We start from the raw sequence: 24,595 nt of genomic DNA on the forward strand, positions 1-24,595 counted from the left end.
ACTACAGATCAAGAAGTCTTTTCTGGTTTTAACGATCTATTGACATATATGTCATCGGTCTCAAGGAAAAATTTACTAACATTCAGTAGACGACGAAATAAAACGACTTGAGAACTTGGCTAAATAAATATTCGATTTTGGAATCTTGATTTAATTATTTCTTCCTTCTCCTTCAGTGCAATTTATCTCAATTATCTCACCTTCTATTAATTTAAATCATCAAACGAAAACTTCTAATATGCACCTCCCAAGATTGCACCTTGAACAATTTTTCATTATTCTACAAAAAAATCGACCTTTGTCCTTAAGGCCAATGACGTAAGCTGATGACCGGCTAATAATTTATAAGTGCTTTGTTACGCGCAGCATGATTCTCTCTTAAAAGCGCGGCAACGAGTTCCGTGCACGAGAAATCGCGCTCCTCGCCGACTCGTCGATGATCAGTTCTGTATTTTTTTCAGGTGGTAGTCAATCGGTGGCCAGTTACGAGGACCTGAGCTCCAGCAGTTTCAGTTCCGCCAGCAGGGCGTCCCTGGACGCGAGGAGTTCGCCGACACCATCGTACGGAGCTGAGAACATGATGGTGTTCCCCGGTGATAGCAGCGGCTCCATTTGAGATTATTTGAGATGCGCAGCCATGCTGCCCAAATGGCTGCGCTGTCTCAGGTAAAGAAAAAGTGGGATAAAAGAAAGATGAAAAAGAAGATGAGGAGAAGGAGAAATTCTTTTCGGATAAGGAGTCCTTGCTCGAAGGAGGAAGGCCGCTTCGCTGCGCCGTGCGACCACTCGGCTCTGTCTTTCCACGTCCGTCGACCACACAAAACTCTGCTTTTCTAAAGTTTCGTTGATACGGAATATATCATAAAGTGGGACGGACGCGAGGCACAAAGTGCATCAGCGGGATGGATAAATAAAATGAGAACAATGCGCGCGTATGTGTCTGTATGTGTGTACGAGGACAAATGAGAAATGTTGACGACGGGGAGTGTGGTATCGGAAGGAAGAAGGGTAGATGATAAGGGGAGAGTTCCCAGCCGCACGTAAGCTGGCCGTAACTTTTCTACGAAGCGCGTGCAAACGCGCCGACAAATGCGTTTTTCTTTCCGCGAGAAAGTCACGCGCGTTTTGCCATTATCTTGTTTTTTTCTTTGCCTCTTCGTCTACTCTCCGTTCGTTTATTCTTGCACGCGATTGCGCGAGGGCTATACAACTTTTTAAGAGAGAGGCCCCCGTACGAAGCTAATGGCGTAGGAACGAGAGTGACCTTCGTTGCGTACTCGTACGTACATCGCGCGTTCTGTAAGAAGAAAAGGAAAAGAAAAAAAAGAAAAGAACCCGCGCTCCGTGAGAGCCGCGAAACAAAATTCCGTTTCTCGATCTCTCGATCGCGCTACATTGATATCTAAAAGACTATTTTACGAGACAATTACGCTGATTATCGATTTCCTATATTTTTGTACTTTTTCGTATTCCTCTCCGTGGACACATGCACGCACGCACGACGTATGTTTCCCGGGTCTGCGTTTGTGATAATTGCATTTTGTACACATCCCCCGACCCCCTCGTGCAATTCGTTGGTATGGCAATACTCGCGATGTATTATTCGAATATACGAATATTTCCGTGATTTTCGTGAACATCTTTTCTTCCCCGCTTCATTCGCGTTCCTTCTATTGGCATACTTATCGATTATTTCAGGCGACCTGCGAACGATGCGTTTATTCGACAGAATATACAGATATGTAACTGCGTGCGACAAGTGGTAACATTGATACTTGATCAGATTGATCAAAAATTTAACATTTCTATAAAGAAAGAAAAATGAAACGAACGTAATTGTGGATTCTTTTTTTTCAATTTCGATGAGAAATTGAACGAGTTTTAATTGAATACATTAAATGCAGCATTCGTTAGTTTTAGAAATGCGACATAAATTAATAATGTACATTTGCACCCTTGTCGAATGGAGAACGCATCGTCTGAAGGTGGCTTAGCGCGCCGAAATAAATCCAAGTTTCTTCCACTGAGATATAAGTATACTTATATCTTAGTGGCTTCTTCGAGTTCGTTCCTACTCCATCGTCCGTTTGTAAGCGATCGATCTGTCTATCCCAGTATCCCAGATCAAAGTGGAGAGTTCCCGGTGTTTTAAGTTAAAGTATCTCGGCAGCGGAACGAGATGTGAACGAGGTCGGTTTAGCTAGTACTAAGTATCGATCCTGATAGGGTTTCGCGAGTACACAAACGTATGTTGTATGCGTGCCAGAGTATACCACGAAAACTTGGCAATTCATATGTATATACATGTACATAGATGTTGCTCTCTCTCTATCTCTTTCAGCGAAATCACAAGAATCGTTCCCTTGAACGTTGATGAGATTTAGCCAAATTTCCTCTGTCTTTTACCAATCGATATTACATCAGAGTCTTTGTGGATTGAACTTTATTTATCTCTCTGATTCTTCGCTCTCCATTACGTCTTACTTCGGAACAAAGGAAGCTTAGACAATCCGTTACTAGAAGTTTATTAGTCTTTTGACCTTTCTTAGAAATTTTCTCTTGTACACGTGACTTTACCTCTTTGGGGAGCAACATGTAGAGAGAAGCATCGATCTAAATCTTACAACTTGATTAACATTGATAAATATTTACAAGAACAATACTATTTGTCCGCGGTAAACGCTTACCGGTTTGGCGGACGTAACGATAAAGCTTGAGTTGAAAATTGCAAAGTTATAGGCAAACTCTAACAGATGTACAGACGTAAAAACAGGGTAGAATCATAAGTCTCGCTTAGCAGATTCTCCGAGATCTTCTAGACCCTTTGCCCGATTTTCGTGGGATGCCCAGCAACTCTTTTTTTTTTCTAAGTGATACACCTAGAGTAATGATTAGCGAATAGCGCGCGCTATCGGTGCCATCTGGACTCGAAGAAGTGAAGTATAGCGTAGATTAACTGGTAGATAGTGCGTGCGAGACTTTTGTAGTATTATCCCCATCGTGCGTACGCGTAGGTGACGAGTAGTTTTCGTAGTTAAGCAAGAAGAACACGTGCCGCTCGTCACGACGAATTGTACAGGAAAGTGTAAATAGTTGCTTGGTGGAGACATCCTCATCGCCTATTTAAAGCAGGTTTTAACAGTCCAACTTTGTCCAATCTTTCCTCTAATTTTTCTCCAAATTTTATATCTTCAATTTTCTATTATCTTTCTATCTTCTCCCTTCTAAAACATTTTCATCTTTTTGCTACAACAAGTGTAGCGATATGAAAGTAACAGATGAAAGAAATTTTTAAACGTAACAGGTGTTCTCTCGACCAGGCGCTATTGCTATTATCGCATCTGTTTTCAAGAAGAAAAATCTTCTCCCTTTGTTCTTCAGAGAGAGATTCGTAAGCGTTTTAGAAGATATATTTAGAATGTATATCAGAACGTAGGAAAAACCTTAATTTCATACTTTCGAATGATGTACTTCAATGAAGAGTTTTAGTAAACGAATATATTGTGCCGACGTATATGCACGCGTGTCTGTTACCAGAGCACACAGAGCTGAGAACAGTTTTTCAACTCCTGGATGCATGAACGTTCAAATGAAAGTTCACGGAAAACGGCAGAAACTTTCGATTTAATTTATATCGAGTATCGTCGAAAGATATAGTTTAAAGATTTAAGAAGATTTTTTATAAGAGGAAAGCGATTTGATCGTAGATACTGAAGAATATCATAAAGAACGTAATATCACAAGGTCTCACGATGAGATCTCTTTATGCGTCCAAAAGTTGAATCACGTTCTCTGCTGCTGCACCGAATCAAATAGATACGCAGCGCGTGCAGCACACGTATATTTTTCTACCTCTTACTTTTCCGATAGCGCCACCGAGAAATTTAGGTCGGACGAGTCCGCAGGCTCCGATGCGCGGTGCAAAATAACATATTGTAGTTGATAGTTATTACTGCAACTTATATATACATATATAGAGCGCGATTATTATCTTGGACACACTCTCGAGAGACGATTAAGGGTCCTCGATAGATCGGGAAATCTCTCGCATCCTGTCACTTTACACTTACATTCACGATTTTTACGACAGACAAATCAATTTTATATTACCAGCATAATGAAGTGCACGGGTCTCGAAAGAAAAAAACGGTGCGGATGCAGATATCTTCCAGAATAAAACAAAATTTGCAAGAGAGTACTTTAGATATTTCTCGTAATTTTTCCATTTTTTAAATTTGATACGATAGCACAGTTTATAGGACGATCCACTACTACGCGAGATCGAAATTTATAGCTTGCAAAGTGAGTATCTTATCTTAAGCTAGAATAGTTATGGTGTCTTTCGAGAAAGAAAAGTAGGAAGTCGTTCAATCAAAAAATGCAGACTGCGAAAGGATCCCTCATGATTTTTATGAGAAAAACATTTTCGGTCAATTTGCTTGACTTGATATGTTGTAGTTCTACTAGTTCTTGTGTCCCTATTGAAAAACCTCAAATTTCATCAACTTTTTATGATTAGTAAAAACTAATTCAGAAGAATTATAGGCATTTAAAAGTCTCCTTCACAAGAACCGTTTGTACGTTTGTCTACACGAGTTTGCACTTGTGTGCTTGCCCGCAATGTATATATATATATATATATATATATATATATATGTGTGTATATGAATGTCCGTGAATGAATGCCGCCCCCCCCCCCTCCTGTAACTGTAGTAGAGGAGATGATGTACACAAGCAAGAACATGATACAATAAGAATCGTGCAGGGTCCTTTGAATATAATCGAGTTTCGAGAGTTAATCTTTCATCCTTTGATGTTAACGAAGCGAGGTGTGCCGTGAATCGTGTTAATTCACCGTCTGTAATACGCGCGAAGAACAGCGATTTAGGATCAAATTTGTTGTTACGCCTCGAAAAAATAAATAGTACGCTCTCGACTCGCGAGAGTTGTGTATCATGCGCACGGAATTTCTCTGGTTCTGCTATTACTTTTACGATTGTAATTTCATGGCCAAGTGTTCTTTTCATTTCTGGCACTTGAGACGAATGCAGAAACCTTTAAAGGAATCGGTAGAACGAGGAAATTCCATCATATTATCGATTAATCATCGTTGCACAGCAGAAACAGCATTCAGCGAGACGTTAGGTGCCTTTAGTTATCCCGAATCAACATTGTAATTAATACAAAATGGAAACACAGAGTGTTTAATAAGATCGTATACCGACTCGTTCTTGATCGGAGAGAAATATAGAAAAAGCTGCTTAAAAAAATCTCTTTCAGTCTGAAATTCTTGACAGATTTGAAATTATATTTTCTCTTTGAAATTTTGTTGGGGAGCAATTGCAAAACTATATTATAATATTGATAATTCAAGCACTATGGTGCTGAAAACCAAGTGTTCTTTAAATTTTAAGTGGAATTTAATAGCAATTTAATTATTTTATCGCATAGATAAAATTCCTTAATTAATAGAAATTGCATTACATTGGGCATTCTATATATTTAATAAGATATTAATCTCTATTATATGATATTATAGTTTAATTATTATTATTAAAACTTTGTTTTTCTAACTTTGCGAAGCTTTGTCGCTAAAAATGGTTTTAATGTTAAAAAGCTCGCAACGCAAACGGTCGCGCTGTTGAATCTTTGAGGTGCAAAGGTCGCTCGCAATCCCGTAAAGAGATGCGCAGTAACAGTGAGACATTTTTAAGAATTGCTGCGAAACTATCAAATGTAACCGAATAATCGGACTTGGGCGAATGACGAAGAACGAATGTCTTTTTACGATAGGCCGCGATTTCCTTAGCGAAGATATCTCCTGTTTGAGACGGTAGTTTAGATCTTCCAGGGAAAAAGGGCGCATTACGTTTCTCTTGGAAGAATAGCTTAATCGGATGGAAACAACCCAGCAAACACTAAGTAACATGCAACTTACATGCAAGTTATAATTTTCTACTCAATGTAAATGCAATATAACATATGTGTTTACATTGTTGAGTAGGAAATTATAACTTGCATGTAAGTTGCATGTTACTTGGTGTTTGCTTGGCTTTGCTGGGAATAATTTCGGAAATAACTGTCATTATTCCCTTTCGATATACAAAAACACTTGACACTTTAAAGGGTTCTTCCAAAAGATATATGATTCCGATCACCCATCCTTTGGACGGTCTTGATCTCACCCGGAGATATCTGCAGCGATACAAGAGAAAAGACGAAGACAGTTTGTAACAATCGATCACCAAGATTTAAAAATCGCTCGTATCTGCGAAAATCCCCGTAGCGCGCGTTCAGGGGAGGCTTGCCACGAGAAATGCAACTTTTTTCCCTGCTGCGTCAACTGAATTTTATTATTATCGCGCTACCCTTCGAATACGATTTATATTGACGAGAGAGGGAGAGAAAGAGAAAGAGAGAGAAAGAGAAACCGCGAAGACATTCCACGAAACTAATAGCGAATTCGGGCGCTTGCACTAGTGCACACTGAGTGCCCACTAAGGCTTGTTTATAATCTATTTTTATATTTAAAGTCGCTTAAATACAAATTTAAAAACTTTTTAGCCAATAAAACAATCTGTAATATCTATATGGATGCTGTACAAATCATTTTATAGACTAAGAAGTATTTAAGATGATCTGTAAATATAACAATTGATTAAAAACAAGCCTTAGTGCGCACTCAGTGTGCACTAGTGCAAGCGCCCGAATTCGCTATAACTCTTTCATCGGTGCGGCATCATCCCTCTCGGCGCCACTCTAACTCCCGATCTAACATCTAACTCCGCCACGCAACTAAACGGACACGAGTAAAATAAGACAAAGAAATATAAAAAAAATATATATATGTACGTATTATACATATAGTTGTAGATGTCGCTAATTGTAATACTTCTGCCGACATAGACGCAGAGCACCTTTGTATCGTGAATTTTTGTCCTCTGTCGCGCGATGCGTAAATTGTGATCTTCGTCGAGAGAAAATGACGATCGTGGAAGCGAAGTGCTGTGATCGCGAGCCAATTAAGCGTTGATCGTGCGAGCTGTGAACAAAACAAAAAGAAACGGCGACTGCTCTACCGCGATCAGCGCTCGGCCAATGGTGATGGTGATAATGAGGATGATGATGATGGCCAACGCGATATTCTTTGTAAGTTGTGGTACATTCGCAACGCAGCAACGGCGATTTTCCAACAACCCAGATAACATCTAAAATCTGGACATAAGACGTCTTAATGACACCTTAAGGCTGCGGTCCACTTGACGCTACAAATGCTTTGGAGCGTTCTTCTTCTCCTTCTTTCTTCATTGAAAGAAAAGAGAAGAGGAATGCTTCGAAGCATTTGTAGCGTCAAGTGGACCGCAGCCTATGTCCGATTTTGGACATTGGGCGCGTTCAGCAAAACCGCTCAGTAGCACGTGATTGGCTCTTACTTTTAGACCCAACGAATCAGCGTAGTGTGTCGATAAGACGACACTCAACAGTTGTGCCTGCTGAACGTGGCCATTGTGTTATCTGGGAACCAACAGTCTTCGAGAATTCTCAAAGTCTCGCGTCGACAATTCCACGATTAAAGGCCCGGGCACATAGAAAAATTTAAGCAGTAAGCAAATCAGCTAATCACAGTCAAGAACTTAAGACATAATGTAAGCGGTATCGAATCAGTACCGTTGATTTCCTTACTGCTTAAGTTTTTCTATGTGCCCGGGCCTTAACAATCTTGAATTAGGGGAATTGAGGGATTTCGATTAATCGGTCACCTTAGAATGTAAATAGATAACGTCGTTTTTTCCAGATAATTCCGGTTCCGAAATGCCTAGCGCACCTTGTTCTCCGGATCAAATCCCTCGAACTGTTTGCCGTAAAAACTGAAAATTGTGGCTGAAAAGATCAGGAAGAATGCTCCGATCCTCCGAAATCGCCGCGCTGCGTAGCGTAGATGTGTCTGGAGTGAAGAGAAAAGAAAGCCAGATTGTGATGACCGATTTTCGACGAGGTCTCGCGGTGGCGTCAATGCAATGAACGCGGAGTAAGGGTCGCGCGATGACGTGAAGAAGCAAGAAGAGACAGGAGAGGAATATATTTAAAATCCTCAAGGCGGTGGAGAGCCTAGGACGAGACATTTTATCGAATACGCGTGATCCCAAACAGCATGCATGTCCAAAATTGGAATATAAGACTTAAAGACATCTTATTACGATATGATGTTTAAATAATGTCTTAATGACGTCTTTGAACGTCTTATTAGCTTGATTTTGGACATGGTGCTGTTTGGGATTCCGCCGAACTAAGGCCGGCATTCATAGTCAGATCTTATATTTAAGATGGGTACTCGTCGCGGCCATGTTGGAATGTGACGTCAGAAGCGAGAAATGACACGTTGAAAATTCTTGGCGTAGTATTTCCAAATAAAAAGATATTTGCTTAAAATAACACTACAGGTCACTTCAACACATTTCGAAAATACTCCGAGTTGAGGTTAAGTCTACCCCTTTCCCTTGACAGTTAATAAACAGCCGTAAAACGAATGTGATACGATGCAAGCTTGTCCGCAGGCGCATAACTTATAGATTTCGTATTACATTCATTTTACGGCTGTTTATTAATAGGCCAGTCATATTAGACATCGAACCTTCCAATTACTCTTTTCAGGTTGCAACCACCATGAATCGCTTTGATTTAAGGTGCTGTAAGTGGGATTAATTTTGCTTCGCATAATTAATGCGCATTAAAAAGTTATTAACAATATTATCAACAAAAAACGCGATTTTTTTTATTTTTTCTCAAATATCTCGAAAACTAAGCAAGATAGGGTAACTAACTATACGTACCTTTTTTGTAGAGCGTAAAATTATCTACAATAATGATCTGAACAACATTTATCGTCAAGTCAGTCGTTTAGCTTGCACGCGCCGTCAAAGTCCGAGACTCGGATCCCGAAAACCCTCGATTTCATCGTTTTTTTGATGTTGCGTCGGTGATTTTTTTCCGTTATTTAAAATGGAATTAAAAATTCCCAAAAAATCACACATCATCTGAGAACTACAAAGAATACTTTTCAGGGTGTAACCGATTTTTTAGACCCTTTTTCTTTAGTTTGTAGCTATGTAAGCAAAAAATTTTGATTTTTTGGACTACTCTTAGTTTTTCGCTGTTTTCAGGCCTTAGAATTTATTTGAGACGAATTTTATCATATGCATCTTGTTGTGGACGAAATTTGCAACAAAAAAGGACCCTTGAATTTTTTTCGTACGACAAACGCTGATTTTTTTATTGACGCACAAAATTAAGCGTTATCCGACCTATGCGCAATATTAGATAACTTTGCGCGTCGTATTAGATAACAGCGTTCGTCGTACGAAAAAATACAAGGGTCCTTTTTTGTTGCAAATTTCGTCCACAACAAGATGCATACGATAAAATTCGTCTCAAATAAATTCTAAGGTCTGAAAACAGCGAAAAACTAAGAGTAGTCCAAAAAATCAAAATTTTTTGCTTACATAGCTACAAACTAAAGAAAAAGGGTCTAAAAAATCGGTTATACCCTGAAAAGTATTCTTTGTAGTTCTCAGATGATGTGTGATTTTTTGGGAATTTTTAATTACATTTTAAATGACTGAAAAAAATCACCGACGCAACATCAAAAAAACGATGAAGTCGAGGGTTTTCGAGATCCGAGTCTCGGACTTTGACGGCGCGTGCAAGCTAAACGACTGACTTGACGATAAATGTTGTTCAGATCATTATTGTAGATAATTTTACGCTCTACAAAAAAGGTACGTATAGTTAGTTACCCTATCTTGCTTAGTTTTCGAGATATTTGAGAAAAAATAAAAAAAATTGCGTTTTTTGTTGATAATATTGTTAATAACTTTTTAATGCGCATTAATTATGCGAAGCAAAATTAATCCCACTTACAGCACCTTAAATCAAAGCGATTCATGGTGGTTGCAACCTGAAAAGAGTAATTGGAAGGTTAACCCCCTAAATTACTCTAATATGACTGGCCTATAACTGTCAAGGGAAAGGAGTAGACTTAACTTCAACTCGGAGTATTTTCGAAGTGTGCTGAAGTGATGTGTATAGTGTTATTTTAAGCAAATATCTTTTTATTTGGAAATACTACGCAAGAATTCTCAACGTGTCAATTCTCAACATTTCTCGCTTCTGATGACATCACATCTCATGAGATGTCGGGAAAGAACTCAGGAGCCTTAAGACTGTCTTGAAGAACGGACTATGAATACCGGCTTAACTCAATCCCTTTGAGAACCCGAGGAGACTATAATCCGCAGCTATTTTTTCCCCTGAAACCAATCCTCTTATGTCCATTTCTATCAATGCAGATTAACTTTAATCTTGGGTTAACTTACTGTTTATCTTTGTCTAGTTCTAAGAATTAGAAAAAGATAAGAAGTAAGTTAAATCGAGATTAAAGTTAATCTGCATTGGTAAAAATGAATGTTAGACTTTTCGCAACGGACAAATTCGAATTCTCGCTTCTTCGAACGTTATTTCTCCGTCTTCCGCGTTTATTAGAGAACGCGGTGGAGAACGAAGGGATCGAATTTCCATCTGGCAGAAAGACGTTCGCATTTACGACACCGCGTCACTTCGGCCTACGTATAGCGATTTTTCATATATTTTACTATATTACGTACTTCGTCAGGGCTGAGAGAGAACACAGTTAACTAATAAACACACACATACACACACAGAGACACGTACACAAAAGGAGAAAAAACGAAAAAAAGAAAAAGTATGTATATCTTATACATATATACATATACATGAATAGCGTGTAATAAGCATAATACTTTATGTCACATGTATACAACCGTGTTGACGGAGCATAGTGGTTCTTAAACGAGAGCCCGACCACGAGATCCCGTTGAGCGTCGCATCCTCCAACCCGGTTCCGAGTTCGACGGCGGTCTCGACGGCGGTCGCGCTCGCCACGAAAAGTGTTTTGTAATTGTGACGGGGCGAACGGATTCTTTGAAAAAACAAAAGCAAATAAAAGATTTTTAACTGACTGCAACGAAGACGATCACAACAAGCTCGGTTATTTTCCGCCTTTCTTCCTGTTATGACGATTATTTTATCATATGTTGAGTACACCGTTACGCGCGTTTCGACGCAACAGCATACTTGAAAAAAATCGGGATTTTTTATTGTATGCGAAATTATCATTTTTGTATATTATATTCTGTTATTTCTGTTCAATCGAATGTTTTTTGTATTGTTATACCACAGAGTTGTTAGCAAAACAGAAAAAACATATTTCTTGACCTTTCCCGCTGTTTACACTTTTCTCTGTAAAACCCTTTGTAAAACGGATATTCAAAAATTGATAACTTTTTATCTAAATTGTGAATCGATTTGAAATTTGGCCCCGAACTTTGAAAGAGAATACAGAATATGATATTAAATTTTCATGCATCAACTTCGTAGCATTTTGACTAACTATCCAGAACACCCTTAAAGGTTCATAACTTATTTTAATACTTTTTTTTAGGTATTATAAAGTAACATTAGTTCTAAGAGAAGCAATTTGCTGATGTGTATAGACAGTACACATGTAGGCGGGGGAGGGATGGTAGCCCCTCCTCCCCATGCAGGGGTGGGTAAAGGTGGACCTCGGTTTGCCTGGAAAGTTGAAAAGTTGCGTGGATAATTTGTCTGGACAGCGTTGTACTTTCCACGCAAAGCAAAGTCCACCCAACCCCACCCCACCTCTGCTTATAAGGCGAAACGAGGTTATCATTGTACGGTTCGGATTTACAACTTTCCAGGCAAACCGAGGTCCATCTCCACTCACCCCTGTCCGCGATAGCCTCTTCCCCGCCTACATGTGTATTGTCTATACACACACATATATCAGCAAATTACTTCCTGAAAAAATAACATATTACAGCATATACAAACTTCAATTGTCGAACTTCAACTTGTTATTCTAAACTTCTTTAAATTAAAAATCATAAAAAATACTTATGCTTTCCTCAATAATTAAAAAAAATTCTGTTTAATAGTTTTTGAAAAGATAATTCAAACGTTTGAAATTGGTATTACAATAATTTAATCTTATCTTATTGTTAGATTAAGATAAATTCCCTGATCCTGACATTTCTCAGTTTCTTCCGATTATTTTTTAATACCTTGACTGTTCTCGGCTTTCCCTGACCGCTAACAACCCCGTAAGATACTTGATGAAATTTGTAATTTGTGAATCTTATTACAGTACTCTCAAGTACATATATTAACATTCGAAATATTTCAGTATGATATTTCAAATGAATGGAACAGAAAATTAATTGCAATAATTCATGTCATATAATTTCCAATATTGGAACACACAATAAAAATGAAGAATTATTTACTTTAATTTCAATTAATTAAGTAATTAATTTACTTGGACTTAATAATATTATTTACTTGGTCTAAATATTAAAATAAACCATATATATATATATATATATATTATATATAGTATACATCTGAAATATTACGCATATATCGTGGCGTGGGGTAGAAACGAAATGTGAGAACGGGAAATATGCGGTGCAACCAGTTGACATTGGAAATCAGAAGAAAAGATTTATTTGCTAATCATTTGTATTTCACAGTATCATGAATAAGAAGAAGTTACAAGAGGTTTTAAGAAGCCCAAAGGAGTTCAATGTTACAATTACAAAGAACTATGGTTCGGTCGATATCATGTGAGTCATCGAGAGAGGGAGAGAGAGGGGAGAGAGAGAGAGAGAGGAGAGAGAGAGAGAGAGAGAGAGAGAGAGAGAGAGAGAGAGAGAGAGGAGAGAGAGAGAGAGAGAGAGAGAGAGAGAAGAGAGAGAGAGAGAGAGAGAGAGAGAGAGAGAGAGAGAGAGAGAGAGAGAGAGAGAGAGAGAGAGAGAGAGAGAGAGAGAGAGAGAGAGAGAGAGAGAGAGAGAGAGAGAGGAGAGAGAGAGAGAGAGAGAGAGAGAGAGAGAGAGAGAGAGGAGAGAGAGAGAGAGAGAGAGAGAGAGAGAGAGAGAGAGAGAGAGAGAGAGAGAGAGAGAGAGAGAGAGAGAGAGAGAGAGAGAGAGAGAGAGAGAGAGAGAGAGAGAGAGAGAGAGAGAGGAGAGAGAGAGAGAGAGAGAGAGAGAGAGAGAGAGAGAGAGAGATTACATAAACACTGCGATACTAAAACAAATGCTTCTTCGTCGATCTTCTTGTCAATCTTAAAAAAAGAAATGTCATGATTAGAATGCCGAAACGAAATGCAGCTTCTACTCTCGCGCTTGTACTTATACGTATCTTCCTTTCTTTATTTGAATTATAGACAATTCATAATTAAAATATCACAATTTCACCGTACTCGTCTAACGTGAACACTTTGGCACTTCCGTTCTTTATTACTTTCCGACTTGGATACAACCTTACAGATGCAGCCGAATTTTATCCCTTTTTTTTTACATATATCTACATAATGTAGTAAAGCATAAGTCGCTTCTTTGATTCGTATCCACACTCCGATAAATGCAAAGATAATTTTTTTCTTACTAAAAATTTGATAAAAAGCCGATTGCTTGTCCATCAGTCTTTCTAACTTTCGATTAAAATTGATCCTTTTAATTAAAGCTTAAATACACAACATTTTACACAAAATCGAATTTAAAAAAAAAGAAATTTTTGTTATCTCTGCATTTGCCTTTCCAGAAAATAATAATGGCGTAAAAAATAGTACAATTTGAATTAGTAAATGCAAATAAAATGATTTGACAGAGATACATAATGTTGCTGTGCTGCGTAAATGCGTACACATGTCTACAAATATAAAAAATTAGAAATGTAAATTATAAAATAAAATAATGGAACGTTCGCTTATTTATATCGCTCAATCAAAAGTGGTCGATGATAACAGTAACGTTCTCCAATTATCCCCGGGAGCGTCGGGTCAACTCGTACTCATAAAAATTCACCCACGGCTGCTGCGGGTCCTTAATATTCGGTGCCATAGGCAACTTATGTATATCAACAAATATATTACTATAATTTATATACCGACCTCGCGTTTTTCCTTTTTCAGATATTTCATGAAAGAAGGAGTGTCATGAATTGTTACATTTTTACGACTATCCTAATATCATATACATATACAGATATGAGTTTATTCTACTTTTTACAATAAAGATCTATCATTAAAATCTGTATAATCTTCTTGCATGAAACGGAATACTTCGGCAGATAAAATAAATTCGGAAAGATACTGGTAACATAGTGTGACGCGACGATGATAATAATGATGGCAATGACGATGCCAATAATGATTGACAACATCTGATGCAAAGGCTCGCAATGTTTTACTACGAGATGTTTTCCACTGATCCATCTTATTGTTAGTGCATTTCAGACTCCCAAGGATTCGTTCGCAGTAAAACCTCACATACCTCCGCTATCTAATGATAATGACGACGACAATGGTAACGATTATGATGATAATTACGATAAACACTATAGAGGATGTCCCAAAAACTGGCAGTTTCTCTCAGATGTTATGTGGAAGGAGTAGAGAAGCTGAGAATTTTGGAAGACTTAAACTGCCATGCCATCATGCCAAACGAATGAAAAGATTTGCGAAACTCTAAAGCCCGGTGTCCACGATGCTAGAACTGCGTCCGAGTTTTGGTTTAAGCCAATCAACTTGCAGCTCTTACAGTAAAGTAACAGTTTCATTGGCTTAAACCGAAACTCGGACACAGTTCTAGCATCGTGGACACAAGGCTTAACACAGCTATCCTTGTATCGCGTTAAACGTTATATAATGAGTCTGACTATCTTCATCTTGAACCTAGCATGACGCAAAAATTATCGATACGCTTGACATTCAACCAACAGTCTCACCCGAAAGGAGAAGCGCGATAATTCTGGGACACTCTGTATAGGTAAAATTCTTTTTTTAAATAGTTATATAACATATACATACTATACGTGTTTGTGTAGGTGTGTATGTATTTGTGTGTGCGTGTATAATTTTATTTGCGCACTTGAACATTTTCCTCTATTTTGTTTTCATAATACTTAATTTTCGTCCGAAGATCCGCTAGAACTTTCTGGCATGGTGTTGAACCAATTTTCACGAGCTCCGGTAATCCTGGATAGAAAAACACTTTAAAAATTCATTTAGCGATTTTTTTTACGTGTGATAAACTCTAAATATCAACAAACATTTTACGCTTGATAAAAATGTAAATGCAAAAAGAAAAGTTTTTCGTAACTCTAATAGTTCTAAAAATATTATATTGATAGAATGTCTACCTTGTACGTTGGCGCGTACTCGTCGGCAGTGTAAGTGAAGTTCTATAATACTGTGGTGTGGCACTTGATGCTGCTTCGTCCGGCCTTCTGTGCAACGTCATGGTTTCGTGAAGAGATGTAGCGAGTTCGTCCTCATTATCCAAGTAATAGCGGGAACCCGTCGCGCTCTTGCAGTTCTCGCACTCACTTCGATAATCGTCCGTGTCGTCGTGTAGAGTGGGTAACGCTTGCATACTGCAGGTACACGTCACCGATTCGAAGCTGCCGCTCGCATTGATCTCGTTAGCCACGCTCAGCGAAGGCTGCGATAGAAGGTCGTAATTAGTAATGTAAATGTCTCAATGTGATTTGTATTACGGTGAATTGTATGTTTTTATACCGTGTACTCGCGAGTCCGTTCGGATACATTTGCCGTGTCCGCGGGATACGTTTCCGATTGCGCCAGACCGGACGCCGACGCCACAGAGGCGTCCGTGTAAAACGCATCTGAGTTTTTGATGCTTTTGTAGCCTCCCGAGGTTGCGACTGCAGCTGCGGACAGCTGTACAGGACGTGACAGGCTCTGGGGCGCTGCGATGCTGCTCGGTGACAAGCGGAGATAATCTCTCGCCGAGCAATCTGTCAGGACATCCTTCGCTCTGCTGGCGACGCAAGTCAACGTTCGTGGAATCGTGCGATGGGAGGACACGTCCGAATTCGACAGAGTCGCTGATATCGTGAATGCGCCGCCACCGTTCTGGCGCGGGAACATCGTCGTGTGCTGACGATAGCTCTTAGGTATGGTGGAATGCGATATCGATAGCAACGGTTGCGTACTGGCGTTGGTCACTGCGGAGTTTTGACTGTCGTTGAAACTTGTCATGGCGACCGACGAGACCGGTAGATTCTCATACGTATTTGTCCCCATTGTAAAACTCGTGGTGGAAGTGCTCGTGTTCAGACCAACGGTGGACGACGCGTTGCTTTGGCTTATTGGTCGATAACCAGCGTACGCGCTGGGACTAGACAATGGTCTGCTCGACGAAGACATCAAGGGCGTGTGTATGTTACTATCGTTGGACGACGCCTGCGGATTCGCGGCGTTCAAGTCGTTTTGCGTGTCCGCAACAATTGCCACGCTTGCGTGATTGTTACCATTTGGCATATAATTATCTGAGAAGTTCATCGACAGCAGCGTGTGTGGATTCATCGATAACAATGCCTGTTCCGCCCTCGCGGCTGCGATTGCTTCCTCGTAGGGCGGAGGCGCCTCGCCACGCGGAAAGTAATTGCTGCCAGGTGGTTTCCACAGGGAGTAACCCGTCCCGCAAGGTATGTCGTCCATGGGAACCCCATGGGGTAACCCGCCTCTGTCCAAATATCCCATATTACCTAAGCTTCTTTGGTCCTCTCCAAGTTGTCTGTTTTCTCGACCTGCCACACAAACTAAGTGCACAAAATACAGTATCAGCAAAAAATTTGGACGTACCGGGAGTAAATGTAAAAGGTTTGAAATTAATTGACAAAATTAATCATTATGACAGTTTCTTCGACACAACAACTGTTTTTGTCTATGTAACCTCCACAGTTGCGCTTTTATTTTTGGCATTTTATTAAGAAGTTTCAAGAATGTTTCACCTGATATATTTTTCCAAGCCATATGTAGTGCCTAGCAAAATTATTTTTCATGTTTGGGATTAACTTCTCATGCATCGGTCCAGTTTATCCTATAATAGTTCATTGTATTCATAGTCAGATCTTATATTTAAGACCGTCTTAAGCACAATCTTCAGATGTTATAAACCAATTACAGGCCGGTATTTATAGTAGGATCTTATATTTAAAACCGTCTTAAGTTTATCTTCAGATGCTGTACGACTTACGTTTTATTGGCTACGGAGTAGGAGGACATGAGGTAATGAGATTCATGCAGTAAAGGCCTTCACATAATACAAAAAAAGTGTGCAAATTAGGAATTTGCACATTGCTTTTTATTGCGCTCACAAAGCTTCTCTATGAGGAAGCTTGTATTTTATTTAATGCATAATTAATATTTATTAATTTGGCTTCCTCATAGAAGAAGGCCTTTATGAGCACAATAAAAAGCAATGTGCAAATTCCTAATTTGTACACTTTTATTTTTATATAATTTTCACAGAAATTTTACGGACTCCGGGACTCCATCCTCTTCTGGGTCAAATATTACATTATTCTAGGTCAGATTAGGGTATCGCTTTTTAATGTATTTTTTGTTTAAATAATGTTAGATTGTCATGTCATTTCTCAAAAAATTCAAAATTTTTATCGCGTATAAAGTTAGGTCTAATCAACCAAATCTTAAAGAATTATATATGAAATAGAGGTAGAAAAGACAAAAGAATAGGGGAGACCGAGGCTATCTGTCTACGGGAGCTATGTGTCCACAGTACTGCTATCTGAGGTTTTGAGAGACAGACGTCTCCACCATTGTAACAAATAGTTTAAAAATGCTCTACGTAAGAGATTTAAACGTTGTTTGTTTTCTTGCGATGCTTTTCGCAGACGCTATATACATTAAAAGAAAAGCGAAAACAATTATTCACATTTTTTTATGGTCAAAAAATTTGCTGTGCGACAATAGTTTGACTCAAATTAAAGTTAGCAATTCATAATATTATCAATTAATATATTGTTATCAGGTGTGAGAAGCGTCAAATCTTAATTCCGCATAATCTAAAATTGGCAACATGTTAAAGACTGAAAAACGTGGTCGGGGCTATCTGTCCTATTTTTGATGGGGCAATGTGCCCACACTTCAATGACGGATTGTTCTTTTATAAATAGATAATGGTGCGTAACTACAAAAGAAAGACTTTCCTTAAGATGGATAAGGTAGACATCCAATAAAATTATACTTATAGAGAATAAAAGAATAAAAATCGAGCGAGAATCTTTTCGCAAAAACAGCGTTAGATTTTGGAATAAATGTTCGGGCTCTTACTTGTTACTGTAAAAAAGTGATCTACGAGCAGCTACTTGATCCTGCGATTCAAGAATCGTCACCAAATTTTTATTTTAAAAATACACGTTAAGTTAAATATATGAATTTGTCTTAAATTATTGAATATTTTCTATTTCAAACGCTGCCGAGGATAAAGTAAAGGCCCCAAATACAAAAAAAAGATTAAAGAATTGAGGGGACAAAAGAAACTCATCACATAGATTTTGCATCGGACTCAAAATCAGTTTGATGCCACCGTATATAAAGAAAAGTCACGCAGAAATCCTGTCAAAAAATCTACACAAAGTGCCTACTACTGCTCTGACTCCAACGACTAGGGAATTTTTTCAATATTATATATTAATAATAAATAATATTATAAATAAGTATAAAAATTAATATAAATAATGTGTTTTTTATTATGTGGACAGATAGCTTCTCGAATGTAGACAGATAGTCCCGCATATGGGGCCATCTGTCTAAGCTTGACTTGCCCACTTAAAAAATTCGCCTCTTTAAAATGGTAAAAGATTAACGATTCTAATTATGTTTTTTTTATAGCAAGATTGAAAGGTTACGCCATTAAAATTTTAGCCAAATATCTTTATTCGTTTTTTAATAAACTTGAAAAAAGCGTAAAGTGTGGACACTTTATATAGCTCCGGTCTCCCCTATAATAGAATTATAAATAGCCCAATATCTCAAAATTGGCGGAATCTAGAGCAACCACATTTCTCAAAAAATTCAAAATTTTATACAGAAAGAACCCGTTTACCAATTATCACCAAATTCAATACCAACCTTTCTTTAATAATACTCTATCGATTAAAAAAAAATTCAGCCCGATACCTCAAAATTTGCGGAAGTTAGAACCATACCATGTACACACACACACACACACACGCACACGCGCACGCACGCACACGCGCACGCACGCACGCACGCACGCACGCACGCACGCACGCACGCACGCACACACACACACACACACACACACACACACACACACACACACACACACGCACGCACGCACGCACGCACGCACGCACGCACACATTTTTTAAAAAGTGTATTTTTCGACGTTTTAGAACATTCTGAACACATTGGCATAGAAAACTAAAAAAACATTTTTTTCTTCGGCCTTTTCTACCCCTAGTTCATATATAATTCTTTAAAATTTGGTTGATTAGGCCTAGGTTTATACACAATCAAAGATCCATATGGCATATACGAGGTTTACGAAAACAAAGCTTCCTCTATCAGGAAGCAAAAATACAGGCAATAGGAATAGGGAATAGAAATCAGAAATCAGAATGTATAAGTGCAGAATAAACAGTGACACAGGTAATAGACATAGAGTTTCCGTCACGTTGGAAATTGTATTGCCTGTTGCCAACCAATCATAGCATTCAAATTTTTTAGATTGTAATTAACGAACTTATAGTTATTCCCTGTTCCTATTACCTGTACTTTTGTATTGTGTCATAGCCCTAATACGTGTATCCGAATGAGTTCGAGCGTGTTTTGTTTAGCGCTGGATTAGAGAGACGTGAGAAGAAGACGGCTAATGAATTGAATCGCCGCTCAGTTGTCGTTTTGTGTCTGAAGAGGCCTCAAGTGGTTTTTGCGCTATCCTTATAATCGTCGATTTTTTTGATGAAATGTGAGTATTGAATATACATATTACTTCAATTCACTACATTTTATCATTAGAGTAGACTTCCGTAATATATGTAAACAACTTTTTGCCTTAAAACGATCACGTTTTTTGATCAATCTATTCAAATTAAAAATAGTCCGTTTGAGGTAATAATAGTCAAATGGCTTTCATGAAAGTAACGATGATGATAAAGAAAATGCCTACATCTTTTGTGCTGAAACAGGGAAATCAAATGAATTATGGTACCAATGTAGATCCTTTGGCAATTGGGCTCACGCTGAATGCTCTGGATGTGATTCAGCTGAAGAATACGTGTGCGATTTTTGTCGTCAGTATTAAGATGGGTTTTTTGAGATTTTTTGAGTTTGCATGTTCCTATAATAATTAAAGTTTCTATTGGTAAAAGTATATTGTTTTGTTACTCTGTACCCTAGGTAATGGGAGCCAAAGCTACTTTTTTTCAAATTATAATACTTATATTATATTTAATGATTTCTTACAGTTTTTATGAATACTATCAAGAAGCTATTAGTTGGAGCTTAATTAGGATTAGGTTGAAGAATAATTAGTTGTAGCTTAAGATTTGCTTAAGTTGAAATAAATATGTAATATTTTTAATGTTTTTTTTTACTTTATCCTTAAGTGGCTTCCATTTGACTCTTTTCCCCTATAATACAGAGCCGTATTAGCATCTTAAGACATTACTTAAGACGGTCTTGAAATAAGTAAGGACTATAAATACGGGCCAATGAGACTCTAATCCAGTGGCTGAGGGGGCTATGTCATATCGGGAATATTTCCGAGTTTCTACCGTCTTCCCACATATCCTCGATACAACTTGGAAGCATGTTTGAAGCAATGTCATAATCATTTATTCTCTCAATTAATCTTAACTCTTTGCATTTACTCCCGATGCGTTCAAACTTTTAGCTAGGGCTGTACATACATTTTTATATTTTCAAGTTTGTGAAAAAGAGCGCGCCTTTAATTACTTATATTAATTCTAAATATATAGCGATACATGCATCATTGTTCCTTGGAAAAACTGCTGAAACCTCTCTTCACAGACTCGAAACATCCTACATCGCGTTACCTTGTATCTTACGTTGGCGCAGACGGTGTATCAGAAAAAATAATAGACTCAGTGAAAATATTGCTGTCACGAAACTGGCAACCGATCGTAGACCTATATCGTAATTTGCGTTTCCATCTATCACATTAGTCCCTGCTTCGTCAGCCTTGTCGTTCGATATCGATGACAATGTGTCGTCCAGGCAAATAAATTCGCAACAGGTATTGCCTCGCCGGAAAGACTTGCAATTCTCCTATTATACAAAAAGCAAATTTGTGATGTAAATCTTTAAGTTACTGTTTCTTACTTTGTCCAGCGACGCCATTGATTGTTCAACTGCGACTCTAACAATAAATGCTGATTCCAGGCTTTAAGACAATAGAATTTACTCGATTACTAGACTGTTGACGCTACATACCTCGAGAAATTTGCAAATAAATGCTTTGCACCATTTCGGATTGCCATTGTCACAAATGCAGAAGGTACACGGTTCAGGTCCAGGAATATAATGATAGCCGCTCTCGTAAGAGTGCCCATGTTGGTCCTTGCAAGCAACTCCGCCTTCTGCGTGTACTATAAATATTAACGCGTACTTGTTATCGAGAGAGAAAAAGAAAACGATAAAACACGTAAGAAAGAAAAGTTAATATATAAATTTCCCATATAACAAACAATTATTTACTTATTAATTATTTCGTACATATTTTTTCTATTTCCGCTATCAAGACTATCCTTTCTTCCAGAAAGACTTCGCTACCCAGTAAGCAAAATGATAGCAGTATGTCGGCAGATTGGTAAGAAATTTGATCAGACATGTCAGCAGACTGACATCAACTGCATCTGCTTCATTCAGTTTATATTTTGCCAGAGTCTGCTAATATAATCATACAGCAGATTGGCAGCAGAAATCGCACAAGAACTTACTGACAGACAATTTGAGCTGATTGGGAACAGAAACCGCCCAGAGCCTAAACGGTTCCAGCAGGATCTGCTCAATTTCTGCTGCCAATCTGCTGTCTGATTATGGGTTTGTTCTTTGTAGCCGAACTGGCTGCACTAGTTCAGAGTTTATCTTTTTCCTTTCAATGTGGAATAAAAAAGATAAACTCTGAACCAGTACATCAGCCAGTTCAGCTGTTATACTTCTGTTGGGCGTTCTGCGACATCATGTGATATATCAGAACCGGCATCAAATCTATAGTCCTTCTGCCGACAAAATTTGTAGCAGATACTTGGCAAGATCTGCTTTCGACAGACCTGATTGTTTGAGTAATTGTATCAAATCAAATTGAGAGGGATGTGAGATACAATTTAATACACAAATTGCCAATTTTATTCCGATTTATGACATAAAACTCAATCTCGCCTTGCCGTCACGTTCAACGCAAAGTCTACGCGACTCGACCTGAATTCAATTCGACTTAATTCCCGGAGTAAATGCTGCCCTCTCCCCCGGTGCTGAGAAGACATACATATATTATACCGCGGACGCATACACGCACTCCTGCGAGTTCACACGTGTAGTTTGCGCGCGCGCGGGTGAACACTTTTGCGCGTGTACACTTTTATGCACAAGATGTTATATAGAACCTGCCCCATTTTTCCTGACAGCTCTCGAGCGTTCGACTTTCAAGCGCGAGACACGCGGGGCACAATACGCGACCGGTGGTGGCAGCGGCGGTGGCGGCGGCGGCAGCTTCCTCCGGTCCGGTAATCGATAGCGCTATAAAAATAAAAGGCGCGACGGGACGCGGAAGCCGAGGACGCGCGCGTGCCGTACCGCCTATAAAATGTGGCGTGGTAAATGAACTCACCCTTGAGACGAGTGAGGGTGAATGTGAGGACCGCGTAACCGAATAGGTTACCGCTGCTGCTGCTGCGCCTCATTCTGCATCTGTTATCTCGTCATAGCGTCCGGCGTGTCTCCGGGGACCGGGGACGCCCCGTGAGATCTTTTCCCCCTGCTCCTCTTCGTCGGCAGCGACGGCGATGCAAATCCTCCAGATCCCGAGCGGCGTCACACGGCGTACTGTCGCGTTGTCGTCACGCGTCGCCGATACCGTCGCATCTCCTCACCGCAAGATTCTCACGCACGGCCGTGAGAAAACGGGGCACACGCACGGGGGGAAGGGGTTCACGCGCAGAGAGATATGCGCGCGCGCTGGCCTTGCCGCCTGGCAACTATCATGCTCCAGCTCCAGCTCCACGCTCCACGCACCGTTTGACGTATCGTGCGTACTGCGTGTGCGTATACGTGCGCGGCGCCGATCCGTTGCAACACTCGGATCGCCTTCCCTCCAGTTCTCCCGAATCCTCCGTTGTCGGATTGCCCTTTCGAGGCCGTTCCCACCAACGAATGACGTGCACGAGCGATCCCGAGCGATCCCGCGGCACCGACACCGATTCCCGGAATCCGGAATGATCGATTAACGAACGGACACAGACTGACACGGACGGACCGTCGCTGCGAAATCCCACGGCGATGGTGGCGTCACCTTTGTGGGGATACTGAGAAGACCGCCGACGGGACGATCGGTCCGTTTTACCCCGCGATTTTAACGAAAATTATTTTATTTACTAATGATACGTGAGCGAATTGTCGGCGATTCCCGAGAATTAGCGGAAATAAGTTGGCGCTGGAAGTTTATATTTTTTAATAAACAATAGCTTAAACGATTGCTCCTTTAGAATCAAGAATTGCTCCCCTTTTAAAATTAATATTTTTTAAAATATTTACAAAAAACGTAAAATTTATAATTATCACTTAAAAACGTATTTTTAATAACTTTGTGCAACTAAATCCAGCATAAAATGATTGCTCCTTGATTGCTTCTTATTGCTCCATTATTACTTTAATAATTTATTGCATTTTTATTTAAAAAATTAACAAATTTATTATTTCGCATAAGTGACGACGCAGCTATTGCTCTATTGGGATAATCGCTCCATTCGTATAATTAATTTTGTATGATACTTTAGCATTTTTATTGAAAAATTAACAAACTAAAGGCCGGGTGCATTTATGCGTTACGCAAAAGTTTGTGCTCCGGCCTTTAATTTGTTAATTTTTCAATAAAAGTGCTAAAGTATCATACAAAATTAATTATACGAATGGAGCGATTGAATATCCCAATAGAGCAAGCGAGGAACAATTATTCTACCAAAAATCAATGTTGGTTAAAGAATTAAACTCTTTGAAATATAGTTATAAACAATAGAGTTGTTATATTACGTATGAATAATATATCCGCCGTTATTAAGCTACCGAGCTATATATGTATAGTTACAATAGGCAGCTGCGTCCGTCACTTGTGAAATAATAAATTTGTTAATTTTTTAATAAAAATGCAATAAATTATTATTAAAGTAATAATAGAGCAATAGGGAGCAATCAAGGAGCAATCATTTTATGCTGGATTTAGTTGCACAAAGTTATTAAAAATATGTTTTTGAGTGATAATTATAAATTTTACGTTTTTTGTAAATATTTAAAAAAATATTAATTTTAAAAGGGGAGCAATTTTTTATTCTAAAGGAGTAATTAAGGAGCAATCGTTTGAGCTATAGTTTATTAAAAAATATAAACTTCCAGCGCCAACTTATTTCCGGT

The 24,595-nt window shown here is 38.9% G+C and overlaps 2 protein-coding genes and 1 long non-coding RNA gene across 5 annotated transcripts in view; 1 reads left to right on the forward strand and 2 right to left on the reverse strand.

The window, feature by feature from the left end:
* LOC139779191 (uncharacterized) overlaps window positions 1–11,045 on the forward strand; it is a 33,265-nt gene extending 22,220 nt beyond the window's left edge. The window contains exon 12 of the mRNA XM_071717473.1: window positions 462–11,045. Coding sequence (XP_071573574.1) covers window positions 462–616 — 155 coding nt within the window. The 3' untranslated portion in view covers window positions 617–11,045. The remainder of the gene's footprint in view (window positions 1–461) is intronic.
* The window catches only part of LOC139779175 (uncharacterized), a 93,969-nt gene that overhangs the window by 58,505 nt on the left and 10,869 nt on the right, over window positions 1–24,595 (reverse strand). The gene's annotated exons all lie outside the window — the stretch shown is intronic.
* LOC139779188 (uncharacterized) lies at window positions 13,278–23,439 on the reverse strand. 3 transcript variants are annotated; one of them, XM_071717457.1, is made up of 6 exons: window positions 22,800–23,439; window positions 21,404–21,558; window positions 21,007–21,238; window positions 15,674–16,707; window positions 15,295–15,596; window positions 13,278–15,145 (listed from the first exon to the last, which is right to left on the reverse strand). In XM_071717457.1, exons 1-6 carry the CDS (start codon window positions 22,870–22,872, stop codon window positions 15,058–15,060), a joined length of 1,884 nt encoding a protein of 627 aa, XP_071573558.1. In that variant the 5' UTR covers window positions 22,873–23,439; the 3' UTR covers window positions 13,278–15,057. The 3 variants fall into 3 exon arrangements, with proteins under 3 accessions (XP_071573558.1, XP_071573559.1, XP_071573557.1); XM_071717458.1 differs by having other exon boundaries at window positions 13,278–15,130; window positions 15,674–16,719; XM_071717456.1 differs by having other exon boundaries at window positions 15,674–16,719.

Source organism: Temnothorax nylanderi, unplaced genomic scaffold (genome assembly GCF_030848795.1).
Source record: "Temnothorax nylanderi isolate EJ_2023f unplaced genomic scaffold, tnyl_v1.0 TNYL_tig0213_pilon, whole genome shotgun sequence".
NCBI lineage: Eukaryota > Metazoa > Arthropoda > Insecta > Hymenoptera > Formicidae > Temnothorax > Temnothorax nylanderi.